The 18,625-nt window shown below is 51.4% G+C and overlaps 1 protein-coding gene across 1 annotated transcript in view; it reads right to left on the minus strand.

The window, feature by feature from the left end:
* Capn2 (calpain 2) overlaps positions 1 to 18,625 on the minus strand; it is a 50,785-nt gene that overhangs the window by 17,618 nt on the left and 14,542 nt on the right. The window contains exons 3-9 of the mRNA XM_031337293.1: positions 7,336 to 7,454; positions 6,665 to 6,798; positions 5,513 to 5,681; positions 4,604 to 4,687; positions 3,947 to 4,032; positions 2,747 to 2,821; positions 1,597 to 1,757 (exon numbers count right to left, since the gene is read on the minus strand). Coding sequence (XP_031193153.1) covers positions 1,597 to 1,757; positions 2,747 to 2,821; positions 3,947 to 4,032; positions 4,604 to 4,687; positions 5,513 to 5,681; positions 6,665 to 6,798; positions 7,336 to 7,454 — 828 coding nt within the window. The remainder of the gene's footprint in view (positions 1 to 1,596; positions 1,758 to 2,746; positions 2,822 to 3,946; positions 4,033 to 4,603; positions 4,688 to 5,512; positions 5,682 to 6,664; positions 6,799 to 7,335; positions 7,455 to 18,625) is intronic.

Genomic DNA, 18,625 nt, shown 5'->3' on the forward strand with positions numbered 1-18,625 from the left:
GGGCCCCCACCCCTTGGCAAATGCAAAGGCCAGAAAGCATTGGTGTCACCCTCATGGTAGGTGCCTCTACAAGCCATACTTCCAACCAAAGCTCATCTGCAGGAAGACACTGAGTCCCCCCACCCCCTCCGGTCTGAGTGCCTGCCATCCCTCACACAATGACCTCCGGGGTAGAATTAGAAGCATGATCTCACAGCGTTGGCGGCCATGTTACAACTGCTCCTTCAGTCTCAGTTGTGTTGGCACACACTCACTTGTGTATGAAGCTCTAGGCTACCTCAGTGGTACCAAGTATGTATTACTGAGGCAGAGCACCCCCCAAGGCCAAGAGCATTCACTCGGAGGTCCTTGAGAGAGTGTCTGTGAACTCCCCCATCTAATGGGTACAGGGTGTTTTTGTGGGTGGCAGAGGGGCTTTCTCAGTGATGGCCTCTAGAACTGCCACTAAGTGACTGTATGCTGGGACTGGTGGGACTGGCCAGCTAGTCTACTTGCTCTCTTGGTCTGGTATATGACCTAGAGCCTGTGCTTCCTCATCTGTAACAGAGAGTCAAAATATGACCGTGTCCTGCCTCCAGGGTAAGAGTGACTTCAGAGCCCTCCTGCCCGGGGTTCAAACCCCAGAGAGCTCTGTGGCCTTGGGTGAGCCCCTTCCTGTGTCCCAGTCCCATCATCCTCAACTTGGAAATGAAAATAAGTGACTTCATTGAGACGATTAATACACAGATGAAGCTCTTTGGGACAGTTCCCAGTACTCTATGTACACTCCACCCTGTGACTGGAAGTGTCACTGAGATCAGACAGTGTCTAGGGGACAAAGAGTAGGAGAGGACTGAGCCGTCAAGACAACAGAAGAGACCAGCAAAGGGATCAACAGAGCAGAGCAGAGGAGAAGCCCTCTCCTGACATGAGCTGGGCTCTGTCAACATTTCCTTCCTTCCTCCCTCCCTTCCCTCCTTCTCTTCCCCTTTCCTCCTTCCCTTCCCTCCTCCTCTTCCTTCCTTTCTTTTTCCCTCCCCTCCTTCCTCCCTCTCTCCCTCTCTCCCTCCCTTCCTTCCTTCCTTTCCTTCTCTCAGTCTTTTTGAGACAGGGTTTCTCTGTGTAGCCCTGGCTGTCCTAGAACTCACTCTGTATAGCACAATGGCCTCCACCTCTGAGATCTGCCTGTCTCTGCCTCCCGAGTGCTGGGATTAAAGGTGTGCAGCTATCAACACCCAGCTATAAACATTTTATAAGTGAACTTGACACACAAGAGGGTGGCAGACTGCCACCAGCGGCTGGTGTGCCCCAGGATGCAGTGCATGAGGGCTTGGGGTGGCTCGTTATGAACTAGGACTTAGCACTGCCTCCATAAGCAAGATGAAGGTCACAGCCACCAGGGGATGTGGGGTCCAAAGGGAATCACAGCAAAGGAATGCAAGAAGTAGTAAAACTGGGAAAACGGAAAAAGATGTTGAGACACAGGCTGGTGGTGAAGGAAGGGAAGCGGGGCCTGGGTGAGTGGGAGCCAAGTCCCCTGGGCTTCCAGGCTGATGTGGCATATCTATCCAGGTAGGAGGCCATGGGACCTGAGCCACACATGGTCATGGCCCTTACTTGGGTAATTCCTGCAGCCCCCTGCGGTGGAGCCTCGCCTCCAGTTCCCATCCATCTTGGTGAGCTTCCACTTCTTGTAGGAGTCGCAGGTGAGGGTGTCCGGGGTCAGGTTGCAGATCTCCAGGCGAGAGTAGTGCCTGAGGAAGTCACTGAAGGACATCCTAGAAAAGCAGAGACAGGGTGTCCTGAGTTACGGGAGACACGGGGCCAGCCTTAATCGTCTACCTGGTCAGATGAGGGACTGTCTAAAACACAGTGGTGGGAGCTATGGCCAGACTCAGAGGGGCCCTACTCTAGTTCTGTAGCAGCCACTTTCTAAGGGGTGATTTGGGGTGACTTGATGAGTTCTCTTTGCACCTCAGAGTTCTCAGATGTGAAGTGAAAGCCATGAATAAATACAGATCGAGACAACATATGGGGTCTGGGAGTAAACACTATCCACTGTAGGCGTTCTGTGGGGTAGTGCGCACACCGGGGACCCTCTCTGCTCACTAACGAACTGGCTTCTTTCTTTTAAAGCTTTATTAGTATCACATACATTTGCTTTAGTGAGTTTTGGTGCCCTGCACACCTGAGGGAAGGAAGCCTGAGGAAGCCAGACCCCCTGGAATCAGAGTTACAGGCAATCGTGAGCTACCACATCAGGTTTACATGAGCAGAAAGTGCCCGTAACCACCCAGGCCTCCTTTCCTTGGAGTCCGGTTCTTAACGAGCCAGGATGTCTCTTTAGAGAAAGCTCCCGTCTTTCTCTGCGTTTTCTCTGGGGGTCTGGACATTTCTGAAGGACTTCCGCTCAGTCCGTGTGAGATCGCCCCGGGGTGTCAACCCCACAGCTGAGACGGGACCCACCGAAGAGATTTCAAAGTTGTTCAGGATCACGGAGAGATTTTTTTTTTTGTTTGTTTGTTTTCTTTGTCGGAAACAGGTTCTTTCTGGATAGCCGAGGCTATGCAGCTCGGTCTTCCAGTCTGAGAGCCCCCTTCCTCAGTTTCTAGAGAGCTAAGATTACAGAGGCACACCACCTGCTTGGCACTTAGATGCATAAAAAGTGGCAAAGCCAGGGTGCCCTACCGCATGCCCTCAGCTTGTTGACTGCTGTTGACTGACTGATGCTCTGGTTAGACTTTTCCTGGAGCCTCCGCCGCCTTACCAGAATTCTCCATCCTCCTGCCGTTCTGTTAGATTAGCCCGTACTTCTGGGTCAACCGTGTTCCAGCTGGGGCAGCTGGAAAGCAAAGCATAAAGAGAGGCCTTAGGAACGAGTGTGCAGTAATGAGCATTTCTCTCCATAGTCCCCAAATGCTGAGGCAGGAACAAACCCACTTTTCCTATCTTCTGAGGGCCCAGGCCTCAGAAAGGAAGGGGTTCTCCCTTCCTGGATCTATGGAGAAACACAGAGCGTAATCTATGAAGCACAGGACCTTGTGCAGGGAGCTAGGGGAGAGGTCAGGCTCTTCTGGAACACGGTGGATGGAAGAGTAGGAAATGCTGAGCAAGGCCCACCATCAAGGGATGAAGGAGCATTGGCTGTGTCTTGGAAGATGCTCCCGGCAGCTCTTTTAGGGGCAACTGGAAATCCACCAAGGGCCACCCCCAGAGCAACCTGGAAGGAAGCCTGCCCATAAGGCATTCCTCTGCTGAGGCCAGGGCTGCCTAGAACAAGCTGGAAAAGAGGTGGAGGAAGGAGAAGCACATCTGGGGACGAGTCAAGGGACCAAGCAGAGAGGCGCAATGGAGCATCTGCCCCAGAGGGTTGAGGCGGAACAGCTAACAGAACCCCCCCCGAGGATTAACAGGTTTATCTCTGCTCTTGGCACTTAGCTCACGCCCTTCTGTTATGAGGGTGATGGTAGGCTCTGTCACAGTGCCTTTGTGAAGGTCAGAGGATAACTTGTGGCTAGCTGGGTCTTTCATTCCTCCATGTGGGTCCCAGGGATCAAAAACTCTGTGGCATCAGGCTTGGTGCCAAGCACCTTTCCCTGCTAGGCTATCTCACTAGCCTATGGGGGTGCGTTTTCCCCAGAGGGCCCAGTAGCAGAGTGAACGTGAGCTGGAAAAGGAAGGACGAACCATGGACCATGAGGTAGGAAAGAATGTGCTCCGCTGGGGACCTGGGGACGGGGTGGGGGTGGGGGTGTGTGAGCCACAGGCCTGGGGCCCACGTGGTGTGAGGAGTGACCTCAGAACCACATTTCTTGACACTGCCCACAGTGCCTCCTCTCTGAGCTTCAGCCAGCCCTCCTTGGTCCTCCAGGGCCGCAGTGTAGGCTGAGCTCTCCCTAACCCTCTTCTGCTGGTCCTCCCTGTAGGCTATGCGCTCCCGGGCCCAACCACCCCGTTCCCTTCTCACTTGTCATTCCACTTCCCAGTCCACTCCACTTGTCCCCAGGGATTCCTGATGCGGATCAATTTCTGCAGGCTTCCAGCGCTTTCAACCTGAAGGATCCAATGAAAGAAAGGAGGGAGAGGCTGAAGGCCATGCAGGCTTGGACCTCCCGGCCTTCAGACAAGTGGATGGAGGAGGATCACGGAAGCTGGACAGGGCTTGACCCTCAGATGACTGCTGGCCAGCTTTGGAAAATCAGAATTAAGCCCTAAGCACTTAGGAGGCCTCTCCCCAAGTTCCAGGGAAGCCAGTGAGACGCAATCAAACAAAACAAAACAAATACCAACCACCTCCCCCAAAACAAAGAAAATGAGAATTAAAGCTCTCAGGAGCTGGCTCTAAAATTTAAAAAAAAAAAAAAAAAACTTTTTTTTTTTAAATCTGAGCACTTGAGAGACAGAGGCTAGGATTTCAGGTGTAAGTCACCACGCCCCACAAACAGTAATTTGAAGAGTATAAAATAGGAAGTGCTGCCTGTGGGTCTTGTTTTTAAAGCTGATCCAAAGAGTCACAGAAGAGCGCCTGCAGCTGCCGCTGTGACCAGCAGAGGGCAGCGCGCGCCGGGCAGCGGCCGCCCTGGAGGCCCCACCCCGACAGCCACGTGCTTGCAGGGGCCGGTACCTCCTCGGCTCCGGTGACGGAGTACGCATGTCCTTTCACCAACTTCTGGTACGTGATGGCCTCAGAATCTGCAGCGCTGGTGATCTGCAAACACAAGGACAGTAGGCGGCGGCTGCTTCAGCCCGGGATTCAAAAGGCCCAGGAGGACACACAAGACACCGGGGTCCAGCCTGGGGAACTCTGCGCATCCATCCCGCCTCCCGGAGGAGCAGCTTTCAATTGCTGATCACCAGGGAGCAAGTTGGCGCACGTCTTCCCCCCACCCCCCAACCCCCCACTTCGAGGCAAGGGTCTGTGGGAGGCTTAATGACAGACACCCAACGGGCAACTGTAGCCAAGATGCTCTGATTCCGCACCCCTACCCCGCCCAGCTCAGTTACACAGGATGGCGGCTCTTTATTTCTACCCTCACTTCAGAATCCACGCATTGGGCTGCCATCTCCTTAAAACCCCTCCTTTCCCGTCCTTCGGGCACAGCTTGGGGAAACTCCCGGGGCCTGCACCAGCCTCACTTTCCACCTCCCTGGTGGGGGTTGCTTGCAAACCGGTACTGCCTGGAGTCTTCTCCAGGACCCACGAGTTCTGGGACAGAGTGAGGAGAGGCTGCAGGGCTGCTCAAACAACCCCGCCGGTGGGGGACAAGGTGTCAAGACCAGCATAAGGGAGTGGGGGTGGGGACTTTCTGTAATCTGTGTTCTACGAGTGGAATGATTGAACACAGAATGGAAAGTGGGTTGGGGATGAAGGACCGGAGGCACTGTTACTATATCAGAGGCGCCCCCCAGAGAGCTATTGCCTAATGACCCTGGGCTTCAGGAGCTGAACAAGGACATAGTGGGCGAGGGATGCACCGATGTCTGAAATTGCTTCTGGGTCCCGTCAGGCTTGCCGAGGGTGATGGAGACTTACATCGATAGAGCAGCCAAGCAGAGAACCTTTCTCCAAAGCCTTCTGGATGATCTTGAACAAGTTGGGAGGCGGTTTCCTCAGCTCGTACCACTCGGCAATGCCTCCCGTGAAGTCCTCGAAGCCCTCGGTGGTGGCACCCCCCGAGAGCGCTTCATAGCACCCGTTGATCCTGAAGGAGGGAATGCATGCTGCCACTCACGCTGCAGCAGTGTGTCTTCATCTCTGAAAATGCCACCCCACTCCAACTCAGATCCCCCTCGTGGGAGCTCATGCGGTCCTCTGCTTTCATCCGCCTTGCCTTTGTCTCCAACTTGGGGTGCTCAGGAAGGCAAGGCATCTATCTATCTCTCTAGTTACTTTTCCTCTGTGGCTACGGCATGTTTTAGAATTTATACCGAACCCTGGATCTGGAAGGACTTAGTGGTGCTCAATCCAGCCTCTGGTGTTGGCTCTGGCCCTGACACAGAGGTTAGCTAGAGACACTTTAGTAATGAACCCAGCTTCCTGAGAAGCGCACAGCAGGTTCCTGTGGTCATGCCCCGAGCTCTCTGCCCCAAGTTCTCTTGGTTAAGAACATGACCCACGCCCCACCCCCGTCTCTGACCTGGGGTTGTGGAAATCCTAAACCCACTAGTTTCATCTTAATGCAGTGAGCCCACCAACACCAGCATCTGAGGCCCCCTCGGTAGAGGGCTGACATCCTGGGTGGACCCAGCACAACTTTGGGCAAGCTTTCCTGTGAGACACAGGAAACCATTCTTACCAGCCACGTGATTTATTCTGGGTGCGTTTCCACAGTTTCCCTACCTCTGCAACGGGTAGCTCTGCCCACTGGCAGAAGCTTTGGGCCTTTTCAGTTTGGGGCCCACCAAAGAAGCAGAGTTCTTTTCTCAAGGCCAGAGCAGTCAGCCCCAGAAGATTCCCGTTCACTTGCCTAAAAGCCAGCAATGACTGTCCTGTACCAGTACATCATGTGAACAGCCACCAGGCCCACATTACCTCCTTGAATTAAGAGCCCAATTTGGGCCAAAGTCATCCTTTTATAGAACAGAACGTCTATTCAAAACAGTCCCAGAAATAGTTCCTGCTGTTTCAGAGTCCAGGGGCAGCAGGGGGCAAGATGGGTTGTTGGGGAAGGGCATGGTTACTTACTTGGCGTAGGCCTTCTCCAGGAGGGCGCTCCAGAACTCGCTCCCCTCAGCTGAATGCACAAAGAGCAGCTCCCCGTCCTTAGTGGGCAGCCTGTCATCTACCACCACCTCCACCCATTCGCCATATTGCCAGAACTGCAGGGCAAGGGGGACAAGAGAGGGTGGCGCTGGGACTCTGAGCCTTGGCCTCATCCGGCTCTCCCCGGTCCAGCCCCTTGCTGTAGGTTCCCACGATGCTCTTCAGTGTCCTGTGTTAAATGTGCCCCTCACCAAGCAAGAAGCCAGTGGAGCTCATCTGTGTCTCCTGAAGCTATATGCACTTCTTTTTAAAATATCATCTCTCATTTGCTATCATAAAAGGAAGCGTTTTAACCTTTTATCTAAAACCCCAAATAAACTTAAAAAAAATAGGGGATTACTTCCTGTTTATCATGATCTACCGTCATGGACTACCCCACCCCCAACTCCTGGCCATTCTGATGAGACGCCACATCATGGGCAGGTTGGGAAAATCTTGTCTCTCTCTTCCAGCATCCTTTGCAGAACAGAACTGACCTCAGGAGCTTGCAAACTACCAGGGACTGGGGAGTGGAGGAGCAAGCCACGCCCAGAGGAATCTGCTGAGCCCCTGAGCCAGGGTCGAGGAAGTGCCTCAGCCAACTATGAAGTTACCTGGAAGTGGAAGATGCCGGCATAGTTTTCCTGGAAGCTCTGATTTGGAGGCACAACACGAGCCAGGATTTCTTCATTCAAGGTGAGGGAGGCGATGGCAGCCAGCAGCCAGCAGTCCCCTGCGAACACAAAGCCAAGAGCTCTGGTCAGGGCTTAGCTCCCAGAGGATGTGAAGTCTCGTTCCTGCAGCTGGGTGCTTGGAACCCAGTGTTACCCTGGAGTAGATGGAGTGGTGTTTCAGACAGTCCTCAACTACGGGATAGGTCACCTGGTCTGGTGGCTATTTTGATGGACCCGCTAAAGGAGAAATTGGAATGTTGGGTAGATGGCTGGGTACAAGAGAAGTTCGTTCTCTGAGAAACTCAGAACTCTGTGGCAGCTCAGCTGTGTTCTTGGAGCCCAGCTCTATGCCTGGTACACAAGAGCTATGCCCATCTATGGATGAACTGACAGGAGCTACGCCCATCTGTGGACAAACTGACCTTGACGGGCAACAGAGTCTTCAATAAAAAGAGGTTTTTCAAGAGGAGTTTGAATGAGAGGAAGAAAATGTAGCAATAGATGGGGAGGGGCTGAACACTGCACATCTCTTACGAGGGATGCCGGGGCAGGGGGTGGGGGTATGAGGGCAGTGCGATCACAGGAGTGAGTGTGCAACAACGCAGACAGAATAGCCGTGAGCAGGTATGCGCGAGGTTGGGCTGACTCTGAGGTCCCCCAGGGTAGAGGCAGAGCTCACTTCTGGGGTGTGGACAGGGACAGCCAGGTGAGGCTTTCTGATCCTCAGGCAGTCCCCACCGGTGCCCACTGCAGGAGGTTCATGTAGGAAGCACTGTGATCAATCCTGCAGTTACAAATTACCTGGTTCAGCCCCAGCTCGAGGCAGTTTGCAGACAGAGACTTTGCTGAGCGCCAAACCAAACCAAACCAAACCAAACCAAACCAAAACCAACAACAAAGGGGAACTGGGAAGAGAATGAAGACGGTTACTACTCTGAAAGTTGCCGTGGTAACCACAGGGTCTAGCCTGGTTAATTAAAATACTCACGCCCTTTATGGAGTTCTGAATTCTGGTGGCTACTTGGCAAACCCTGATGGAGCCTGAGCTAGGTGATCCCTCTGACAGGACTGTCACTCGGGTGACAAAAGGTGGCAGCAGGTGGTGAGTGAATACAGAGCCTCCCTAATTAGTCAACAGGTAACCCAAAGAAATCGGGTGGGTGGTGGAGCACTGCAGGCTTTGTAGTTTTCCACTACAAGCATCTGTTGTTCTCCGAGTGACACCAGGGCATTCCTGGGACCCTGTCTCCAAGGCTTGGTAGCAATGGCTCTGTCCCCAGAAGACTGGAACACTGATTGGGGCCATCGCCTGACTTCAGGAACAAAGTGTAATGATCCCCAGTTGAACTTGAGGTGGTGTGTGTGTTGGGGGGAGGGGCCCTCTGCATTGTATCTGTAAGGATATGTGTCGGCAGAAGGGCTGACATCATCCTGCCTCCATGAAACCCTGCCAAAGCTGATGAAGAAAGGCTGAGAGATGCGGAAGCTAGGTTCCTGACTCGAGCCGGTCCTAAAGCTAGACCTGGCTCGAATGAATGTGAACTGTTCATTCCCCCGTTTCCTGACCCAGCACACTGGGTTACAAGTCCCCACAGCTTACTGCTGGGGGAAGGTGGACAAGAGCCACTGCTTGTTCAGGCCTCCTGCACGCTGCCCGCTGTTCTGGGAGATTCAAATTCTTGTCATTACTCCTCACAACAGCTCCAGGAGGGCCTGCAGTGCAAACAGCTGTCTCCACGTGAAAGAGTAACAAGGCTTAGAACGCCTCTGGGTCCACTGGGCACAGCCAAACAGCCCCAGGCCCAAGTTTTAAAGGTAGGGCTTTATTGGCTGTCAGACTTCCAAGGGATCCAACCTTTTGGGTCACTGAAGCCACTATCCAGCCCAAACTGGAGACTCTGACACACAGAGACTAGGGAGCCGGAGATATTGGGTAGTGACCCTTTCTAGCTCTGGACAGCAGGTGGACCTGAGGGTTAGGAAGGATGGGTACCTACCTGGGGATGCTTTCTTTCCCTAACTCCTCATGATGCTTGGATGGACCTGGGGACGCAGTGTTCAGAAAGACCTGCCAGTTTCCTGAGATCTGCCTTTCTGTCAGCATCAGGGACTCCAAAGCCGGTAACGTCGAATGGCATCTCATGGGTGGGTCTCACAGACCTGTTGCCAGGGCAACAGCCGCCATATTCTCAGAATCCATTGGGCTCACCTCCCACCTTTACCTGAGGCCACTACGTCAGAACCCATACACACACACACACACACACACACATATATATATATGTATATGTGTGTATGTATACATATACATACATACACGGGGAACATCCCTCCATCTCTCTCTTCCTCCTCTCCGCTATTGCTCTCTCTCCCTCTCAATTAAACCTCTTACACGTGGAACTGTTTGGGCCTAGCGTGTGGTATGTTCTGACACAACACCGCTGTTCTAACAGGTCATTTTCGCCCATCCAAGCTGTTCAAACTCTCTATAACTGAAGGACTAGTTTACCAGCTGCTCCTGGGGTGATGGGGGCACCTCCTTTTTAAGTCCCATCTCGACTCTTCTTTAGACCTTGTTAGGAGCCTGGCAGTGGTTGTGAGTCTAGATTACTCTGAACTTACTGCCTTTTCTAGACCCTTGCAAACTGCCCAGACTTGAGACTTTCCATGGCATTTGGGGGACACAAACCTGGCATGTGAAAATGGACCCACTGTGTGGCGTCAGACCTGAGCTGGGGCTCTCACAGAGTCTATGTAAGATCCCATCAAATCTTGAGCATCTGTTTAGGGGATGCCTGGTACTGTGTGAGTCCCTCGGTGGGTGACCATCCAACGTGCTCCCTTCCTCTGTTTCCCTCAGCCCCAGCGATCAGTGCTCTTACACCCGCATGTACACGGAAAGACACGCATGTGTGCAGGGCCAGGCCTTTATAATCTCAGAGGTCATTACGGGCCAGCGTGCTATTCAGGGAACAATGACTGATTACATACAAGACTGGCCTTGGAAAGTGACACTGTTTGTATTTCTGTATTTGTAGTTCCTATTAGGCCAGCATACCTGTCTGGCAGTGCGGGGTGCTCCTGCCGCATCCTGGAAATCAGTGGCCAGGCTTTGTGGCTTCTGGCATCCTCCCTTCATGCCCCAGGAGCTCGTGTCCATCTTAGGCAGGTGAGAGCTTGCCTCTCCTGAAGCTGCCTTCGGAGAGGACTGCTTTCCTTACCACTTGCCACCCAGCTTCTTCTGAATGGGTCAGGATGCTAGAGGATCCCCTGGGAGACAATGGCTCTAGGCTAGGCTGAGCTGCTGTGCCCTGGAAGGGGCACAGCCCAGACACCTCTACTTGCAGTCTGTGTTCCTCCTTCTAGCAGGAATTTAAGAACTAACAGGTGTCTAACACTTGTGCAATACTTCAACGCTGACAAAGACATGCCTGCATTTTTCTAGGGTTTCTCATATCGCTCAGGCCATGCCCACTATTATTCTTATCTCCAAAGTTCAGGAGATAAGACATTTGTCGGGTCTCATACACAGTCTCTGAGTCCAAACCCTGGGATGTTTCTTGTTTTGTTTTCTGGAGACAACAGTCTCACTATGGAACTCTGACTGGTTTGGAACTTGATATGTAGACCAGGCTGGTCTTGAACTCACAGAGCTCTCTGCCTGCCTCTGCCTCTCTAGTGCTGTAATTAAAGGCAAGTGCTATCATACCCAGCCAAATCTTGGGTTTTGTTTCAGAATAACACCATGATAGTAATTTCTTTTCATCAAGAGTATCCAGTTCCTAGTAGGTCCGCTCAACTGTAAATTTGAATCCAACACTTCGGAAGAATACACTAACAGTCAACCATTTTCAATAGTCCACTTCCTGATTCTTTGTTATCCTTTCAAATAGCGACTAAGCATCCAAATATATTCAAATATATGAGCCCACGGGGGTCATTAGTATGTGAACTGCCACATTTATGAAATAATAGAGCCTATAATCTCTTCAGCTCAAGGTAATTCACCAAGACTACATGAAAGCTTAGCATCATATAGCCAAGATAACACTACAATCAAAACCAAGGCGGGAAGCAATGGATGATGTACACTTTGGACTTGTTGGTGTGTTGAAACAAGGCCCCACTGGATAGCATAGGCTAGCCAGAAACTCAAAAATTCTCCTGCCCAGGACTCCCATGTGCTAGGATCCTAGGTGTGCCCCAACACACTCTGCTCAAGCCGTACACGTGCTCATACGCATCCTACAGACACACATTCAACTCTTCTAACTCTCGAACCAGTGAGGAAGCCTCAGAGGCAGGAGAATATTTTGGTTTTTAATAAGGCGGAAACACTTGAGATCACATTTCATATGTGACTCCTTCATGTTCTCCCTCATTGCCCAATCAGCAGAGTATTTAGAAATAAGAAAGGAAGCTCCATTACCCTTTCTTTTTTAAAGATTTATTTATTTTATATATGTGAGCACACTGTAGCTATCTTCAGACATACCAGAAGAGGGCATCAGACCCCATTACAGATGGTTGTGAGCCACCATGTGGTTGCTGGGAATTAAACTCAGGACCTCTGGAAGAGCAGTCAGTGCTCTTAATTGCTGAGCCATCTCTCCAGCCCCATTACCTTTTTTTTTTTTTTTTTAAATATTAATTCATACAAAATGTATCGGCACAAATCTTTACACAGCGATTGTGCAGCTGACACGCTCAAAAGGCTTGTCAGGTGTCAGGCTTGCGTAAGCGTCTGCATACATCTTCACAGTACCACGTCCTTTCACGGTCACTAAACAGTCCCTACTTCATGGCAGAAACCAGTTTCCGTGGGTGCAGTCCTGGCTACTGAACGCCCACCACAGTTATCTATTAAACACTTTCTTGCACACCTTTCATGCCCTGCTTTGCAGAGGGGCTGGTGCCTCTTCCAGATTCACCCAACTCAAGAGCAGAGTTGGGAGACTTGGATCTTCCAGAGGTGACCCGAGACATCTCTGCACCTCTAAGCCCGATATGCACGGGACACCTGCCATACAACTCTTATCAACCGTGGCCTCCTCCCTCAGCCCCACTCATCCTTGATTTATCCCCACCAAGGTCAGAATCCACCTCTTCTATGGCATTTTATGGAAACACTTCCTTTCTGGATAACTGCAATGACCTGTCCCTGGGCAGGTACCCTAGTTGGAGATGTCCCCACGGTTCCACCTCTGCAGAACTTGCTTGGGGGCAGTTACAACTTGGGGTGGTAATAAGTCAGCTGGCTAGTTTAGAAGGCTCTGATAAATGGCTTCACTCAACTATTACAAAAGGATTTAACTATTCTGTTTTAGCTACAGCAAAACAGCTCTAAAGGGTGCCTTTTGTAGGGTCCAGGAGTGGTTAACCCTGTAACCTGTAAGAGACTCAAGACTTGAAGGCTCTGTTCCCCACTGGCAGGCATTTGGCTCTGGTCGCCAGTCATAACAGGATGACGATGGTGTGAGGGAGAACGAGATGGCCACTCAGACCTTGGCCCACTCTGGGGAAAGGACTGTCTCTGTGTCATACCTTGAATCACTCAATCTCCTGTCTTCCTTTCCTGGCAGTCATCACTGTTGTCACACAGGCACAAAGCTGCTTTGTACATCATCGTCTGTGGACTATTTTTGAGTCCCCAAATTACTCTATTTATCTCAACTAAAAACACTTGTCTTTGGAGCTTGAGTGCTGGATTGTGGCGGGCTGAGGTTTAGAAGCCTGGTCCATCCCTTCTGCTTGCCTCTGGGTTTAGTCGGTAGCCTCCAACCTGGTCTCGGCTTAGAAGCCCCCTGACCAGTAGACCCAGGGGCTAATGGCCTCTGGTGTGCTTTAGCCACTGGGCGACCTGGAAACCAAAGGCCAGAGCATATTCCCCACCCCCACCCTCCTGCTTCTTTGATGGCAGCTCTCTCCGGGTTCTAGAATTCTGTCAATGGCCCCCAACCTGCAGAAGGGGATCCAGAGAAGAGCCCCGGGTGGCTGCTGAGGTGTGCTAAGGAAGTCGCACGGGGCCTGTGGAGGCTGAGACCATTGTTTTTTTTAAAGTAGCCCATATCAGCTACAAAGATTCATTATCATAACTTAAACTGGCCTATAAACAACGTGATCCCAATAAAAATAGCAGCAGAGTTTTAAAAACTGTTATCTAGTCGATACGTAAGTTTATAGGGGATGTTAAACATGAGGCCCAGTCGGAGAACAGTCTCTAAAAGAGGCCCAGAGTCATGGTGCAGTCTGAAATTCTAGCACTTTGGAACTTAGGGAGGGAGGAAGAGTTCCCCGGGCGGGCCCTTGGACTCATGCCTAGCACAAATTCCATGCCACGCTGAACCCTCCTCCCCCCGCCCCATATCACCCTAAACAACAGAGCTAAGTGACAAAGTGACATGAATTAAAATATCTAAAACGATGAGCAAAAAAATGGGCTGTGGGATGGCTCTGCAGGCAGAGGCTCTTGGCCCTAAAATCTGGGTTTGAGCCCCAGAACTCACATGGCGGAAGGAGAGAAGTGACTCCTGCAAGCTGTTCCCTGGCCTCCACACTTGTGGAGGTCACACAAAGAGAATGATGATGGCTTGATAGTCATACCATGTCATGCAGCTTAAATTTATGTTCACACATACTACGCATACACTCATAACGACAATAAACTATCCATTTATACAATTCGCCCTCTTATTTATGTACTTAGATATTTTATATTATGGTATTATTTGACATAGTATGTGAACCCATGAAAATTCTAGGAAAAGTGGGCGAATTCTATTGCAGTCTTAGAGTGGAAATAAGCTATCTCCTTGTAATTTAGAAGTCATGAAGTTTTAAAATCGTAAGTTAAAAATATTTAAGTCTAAAGTAATACATTTAGCTACAATAAAGAAAGTGCTTGGTAAAAGTCACAATAAGGAAAATCAAGTAATGAGAATAAAAAAAAACATGAAAAATAAATGTTCAGACTTAGACCAGAGGTCACATTTTTTTTGTTGTTTTAGTAGATATAAAGAGCAAAAGGCCAAGCTTACTAGAAAAATAAAGATACAGTTAATAGAAAAAGGGAAAAACTGATGTGTGTGTGTTCATGCATGTGCATACATATGAACAGGAAGCTGTCTGTGCCTGGGTATGTGTGTGTGTTTGTGTGTGTGCATATACATGAGAGCAGAAGGCTCTGCCCATGTGTATGTGTGTGTGGGTGCATGTGTGTGTGTGTGTGGGTGGGTGCATGTGTGTGTTATATGACATCTACAAGAGCAGGAGGCTGTGCTTGTGTGTATGCGTGTGCATTGCATGCATACAGGAGAGCAGGAGAGTTCATGTGTGTGCATATACACAAGAGCAGGAGAGTGTGCCTGTGTGTGTGTTCATGCGTGTGTGTGTGTGTGTGTGTGTGTGTGTGTGTGTGTGTGTTCTGTGCATACACAAGAGCAGGAGGCTGTGCATGCAAGCGCAGTTCAGTCTCAGATACCGTCCTCCCTGGTTTTCGAGGCAGGCTTTCTCACTTAAGCCAGGCTGGCTGGCCAGGGAGCCACAGGCCCTTGGCGCCCTCAACACAGGCCCAGCTGCTATGGTGGAGCGCCCTTGACAGCACTTAAGCTTTTCTCTCTGGGTTGGGGAGCCCTCTTCCTTCTGGACATCTCTCTCTATCAAGAAAGGGTCTCAGTCTAGGAGTCTGTGGCTCAGGCTGACCTAGAACTCATTAATGGTCTAGACTGGTCTCAAACTCACAGCAATTCTCCTGCCTCGGCCTCCCATGAGCAGAGGTTACAGGTGTCTATAATCGCCTGGCTCTGGACTGCATTTTCTTTATAGCTGCTAGGTTTTCTTTAAAGGCTGTCAATGTTTTGCTCTGCCTTTATTTACACCGCTGGCTGTGTACCCTGGGAATGAGGAGAGGCGCTGTCTATATAAATTCTGCCTTGGCCGCTGGACAACTGTGACGTACCATCTCTAGTCTGCCTTTCTTGCCCGGGGAGCCCCATACTGGCTTCTGTCCAGCACCCGGGATGGGACGAGAACAGGGACAGGGGTCAGAGACAGGTCACTGTGGCACTTATCGCTCATGAGAGTCCCCAAGGCTGTGCCTCCCCAGGGTGGGAGCTGGCAGCTGCTGAACACATCATGTCCGTGGCTAGCCCAGAGGTTACTGAGCCGCCTGTGACCACTGCTCACAGAAGCCTGTCACCCAGGCTGCCTCGCATCAGCAAACATAACCCCGGAAGACACCAAAACTGCAGGTGGAGCCGCAGGGGTCTCCTGTGCCCTCTCTGTCACCTACTCCCACTGGACTTTGTTTCTGTGGTAAAACAGAGAGATATAATATCTCGATCCAAGAGACCAGACTTGGGCTACACCTACCTATAGAGAAGGAAACTTTGGATTATAAAACTCTGAGGTAAAATGACTGGCAGTTTGAGGAAGGTGAGGGAGGCAGGGATCTGGAGTCTAGAGACAGCACTGAAAGACATGACTGTGGCCAGGGGAGAGGCCGAGGGTCTCACAGCCAGCCTGGCCCCTTCATCTTTTGCTTGCGGACACACTGAGAAATCCTGCCTTCCTCTGGTGCCGTCCTCCAGGGTTCCCATCCAGGGTGTGTCTTGTTGCAGGCAGAGTTCATGCCTCTTCCCCGAGACCTGGCCTACCTGGCTCTGTTTCTAGTTTTTCACTCCTCCGGCTTGTTCACACCCATTTGTCTTCCAGCACCAGAAGGCACGGTAAACCTCAACACCACCACGCTCCCAGACTCCAGACTCCTCAGACTCTAGGTTCTTTACCCTCTTGGCCCCCTATAGCTTCAGCTCACTTTGTTCCTTGGCCCAGGCTCTCCCTTCCTGTGGCCTTTCCTTCCGTAGGTGTGACCCACCCTTTTTACATTGTCCTAGGCACCACTGTCCCATCGGCTAAATAGCAGGCAAACAAAACAGACATGACAGTTGCCCATTGAGCCCCTGGCCACTAAGGCCGGAGGGGCAGCAGTCACTTTGGGCAGGGGCACTGGTCCAGCCCGGGTGGTGAGAAGCTAAGCCAGTGAGACCCAGGAGCTCCATAGGAGGCCCGTGGATACACACAATTGTGGTTAGAAGCCTGGGTCTGGTCCTGATGCTGCTGCTGCTTAACTTCTGGTGAACTCTGCTGCCTTTCTTTTCATCCTGTGAAAGCTTTGGTCACCTTTGGCAGTTTTGTTCTGGGAGGTGTAAAGCTGGTAGAGGGCTTGGGGGAGAGGGGGAGGGGTTGTCACTGAGGTGGGAGTGAGAGGGGGCGGGGGTGGGGGACAGTGCCGTGCAGTAGCTCTGTCTCAGGATTCTGGCTGAGCCTTTGGAAGTGCTTCCAAAAGTTGCAGAAAGTGCTGCTGTCAAGACCGGTGAATGGATTGTGGAGGTCAAGGTCAACACAGGGGTCAAGGTCAATGTGGAGGCAAAAGTCAGCCCTTCAGTCAATGTTGACATGGAGGTCAAGGAAAACACAGAAGTCAAGGTTGACATGGAGGTCAAGGCCAGCACAGATGTCAAGGTCAATGTGGAGGTCAAAGTCAGCACAGAGGTCAAGGTTGACATGGAGGTCAAGGAAAACACAGAGGTCAAGGTTGACATGGAGGTCAAGGCCAGCACAGATGTCAAGGTCAATGTGGAGGTCAAAGTCAGCACAGAGGTCAAGGTTGACATGGAGGTCAAGGCCAGCACAGAGGTCAAGGTTGACATGGAGGTCAAGGCCAGCGCTGAGGTCAAAGCCATGTTTGTACAATTGCTTAAGAGCCAAGTGTGGCCCCTACAGAGAAAGCCCCACGCTCTGCTATACCAGACCAATTTTTCAGGGGAAACCTAGTTTCTCTTTACGCCATCTAGAGCCGGGCCCTAGGCCTGAGAATCACAGGCCCCTCTGGGGGTCCCTTCTCTGCTTGGTGCCCTGACAGAGCACAAGGCTGCAAGGGTCCCAGGAGCCTGCATCTTCCTCTTCCTGAGTCCATGATGGTGCGATCGGTTTCTTTCCCTGATGGGTTCTCCCAGAGACTCCTGCCTTGGCAGACCAGCATCTACTTCTTGATTTATCCATTCCTCAACTATTCGGTGATATTCTCTCCACCCTGGGGTACCCGAGAAGACCTTTTATCCATGAGCCCTTGGGGGTGTCTACAAATTCAGACTTTCCCCCGTTTAAATTTGCTTGGCCAAAGCCAGTTAGATCAGAGTCTGGGCTTTTCCACACCTTGGGCTCAGCTTTGGAGATTTGCTGAGCCTTCCTGGATGAAAAGGCTAATTGTTTCCAGTTGCTCTGGCCCCTATGAGCACCCCTAGACCCCATGGCCTTCCTACCACACCTAAACCTGTAGACAGTCCTTGGAGGCACCCCAGACCCTGCCTTAGGTAGGACAGGCCTTATGAATGGTTCCTTTAATCTTCAGGGCTCTCTTCTGGAAAAATAAATTCATTCAGGACTACATTGGTAAATTTCCAGAGCTGTACTCCTGGCCTCTGCACCCTGTGGGGTAGCCCCATGTCCGGGCCAGGGTCACCTGTACCACTGTAGAAATGTCTGTGGCTGGGTTACTCCTATTTGCAGCTGTTTGTGGGTTGCTAAGGGGGAGATGAAATATTTGTTGGGTGTTTTCTCTTTCATTTCCTTCAGCCATCAACATCTTTCCTTCCCAAACTGGAAAGTGAAACAGAATGGAAAAGCACCCAGGGGACCTAGGACATGTTGGGCTCTGCTCAGCTTTGCCACACCAGAAGGCAATAGCCTGGGATAAACTCTGGCCACGCACTGCTTCAGTTTAGCCCTGCCGTGGCTATGAGCGAGTTACAAGCCCAGAGACGGAAGATACCCATTGTTTATAAACTTCAAACCCAGGCCAAGGTGGTGCTTAAGCTTGGGGAAGGGAGACAGGACCCAGCCCAGCCAGCTCCCTCACTCCTGAAAGGCTTCCTGTGCCTCACAAGTTTTGACGGTTACTTTTCTCATTTGTGCTTAACTTTCTGTGGTTCTCTGCCCTCACCCCCTTGCATTCAGCAAGGAGGAAGCTACCACCCCGCAATCTAGCCTTAGGCTACGCCAAAGCACCGCTAGTAAGGGCAGTCACGGAGACATGATCCCAAAGATGGAGGTGAACACTGGCCTGGACAGAGAAGAGTGGGGTGGGCTTAGCAGAGGGGCAGCTGGGACTGAGTGAGGAGAGCGGGAGAGAGGAGAGGGCCGAAGACGTGGAGAATCGGCACAGCTCAGG

This window comes from Mastomys coucha, unplaced genomic scaffold, assembly GCF_008632895.1.
Source record: "Mastomys coucha isolate ucsf_1 unplaced genomic scaffold, UCSF_Mcou_1 pScaffold1, whole genome shotgun sequence".
NCBI lineage: Eukaryota > Metazoa > Chordata > Mammalia > Rodentia > Muridae > Mastomys > Mastomys coucha.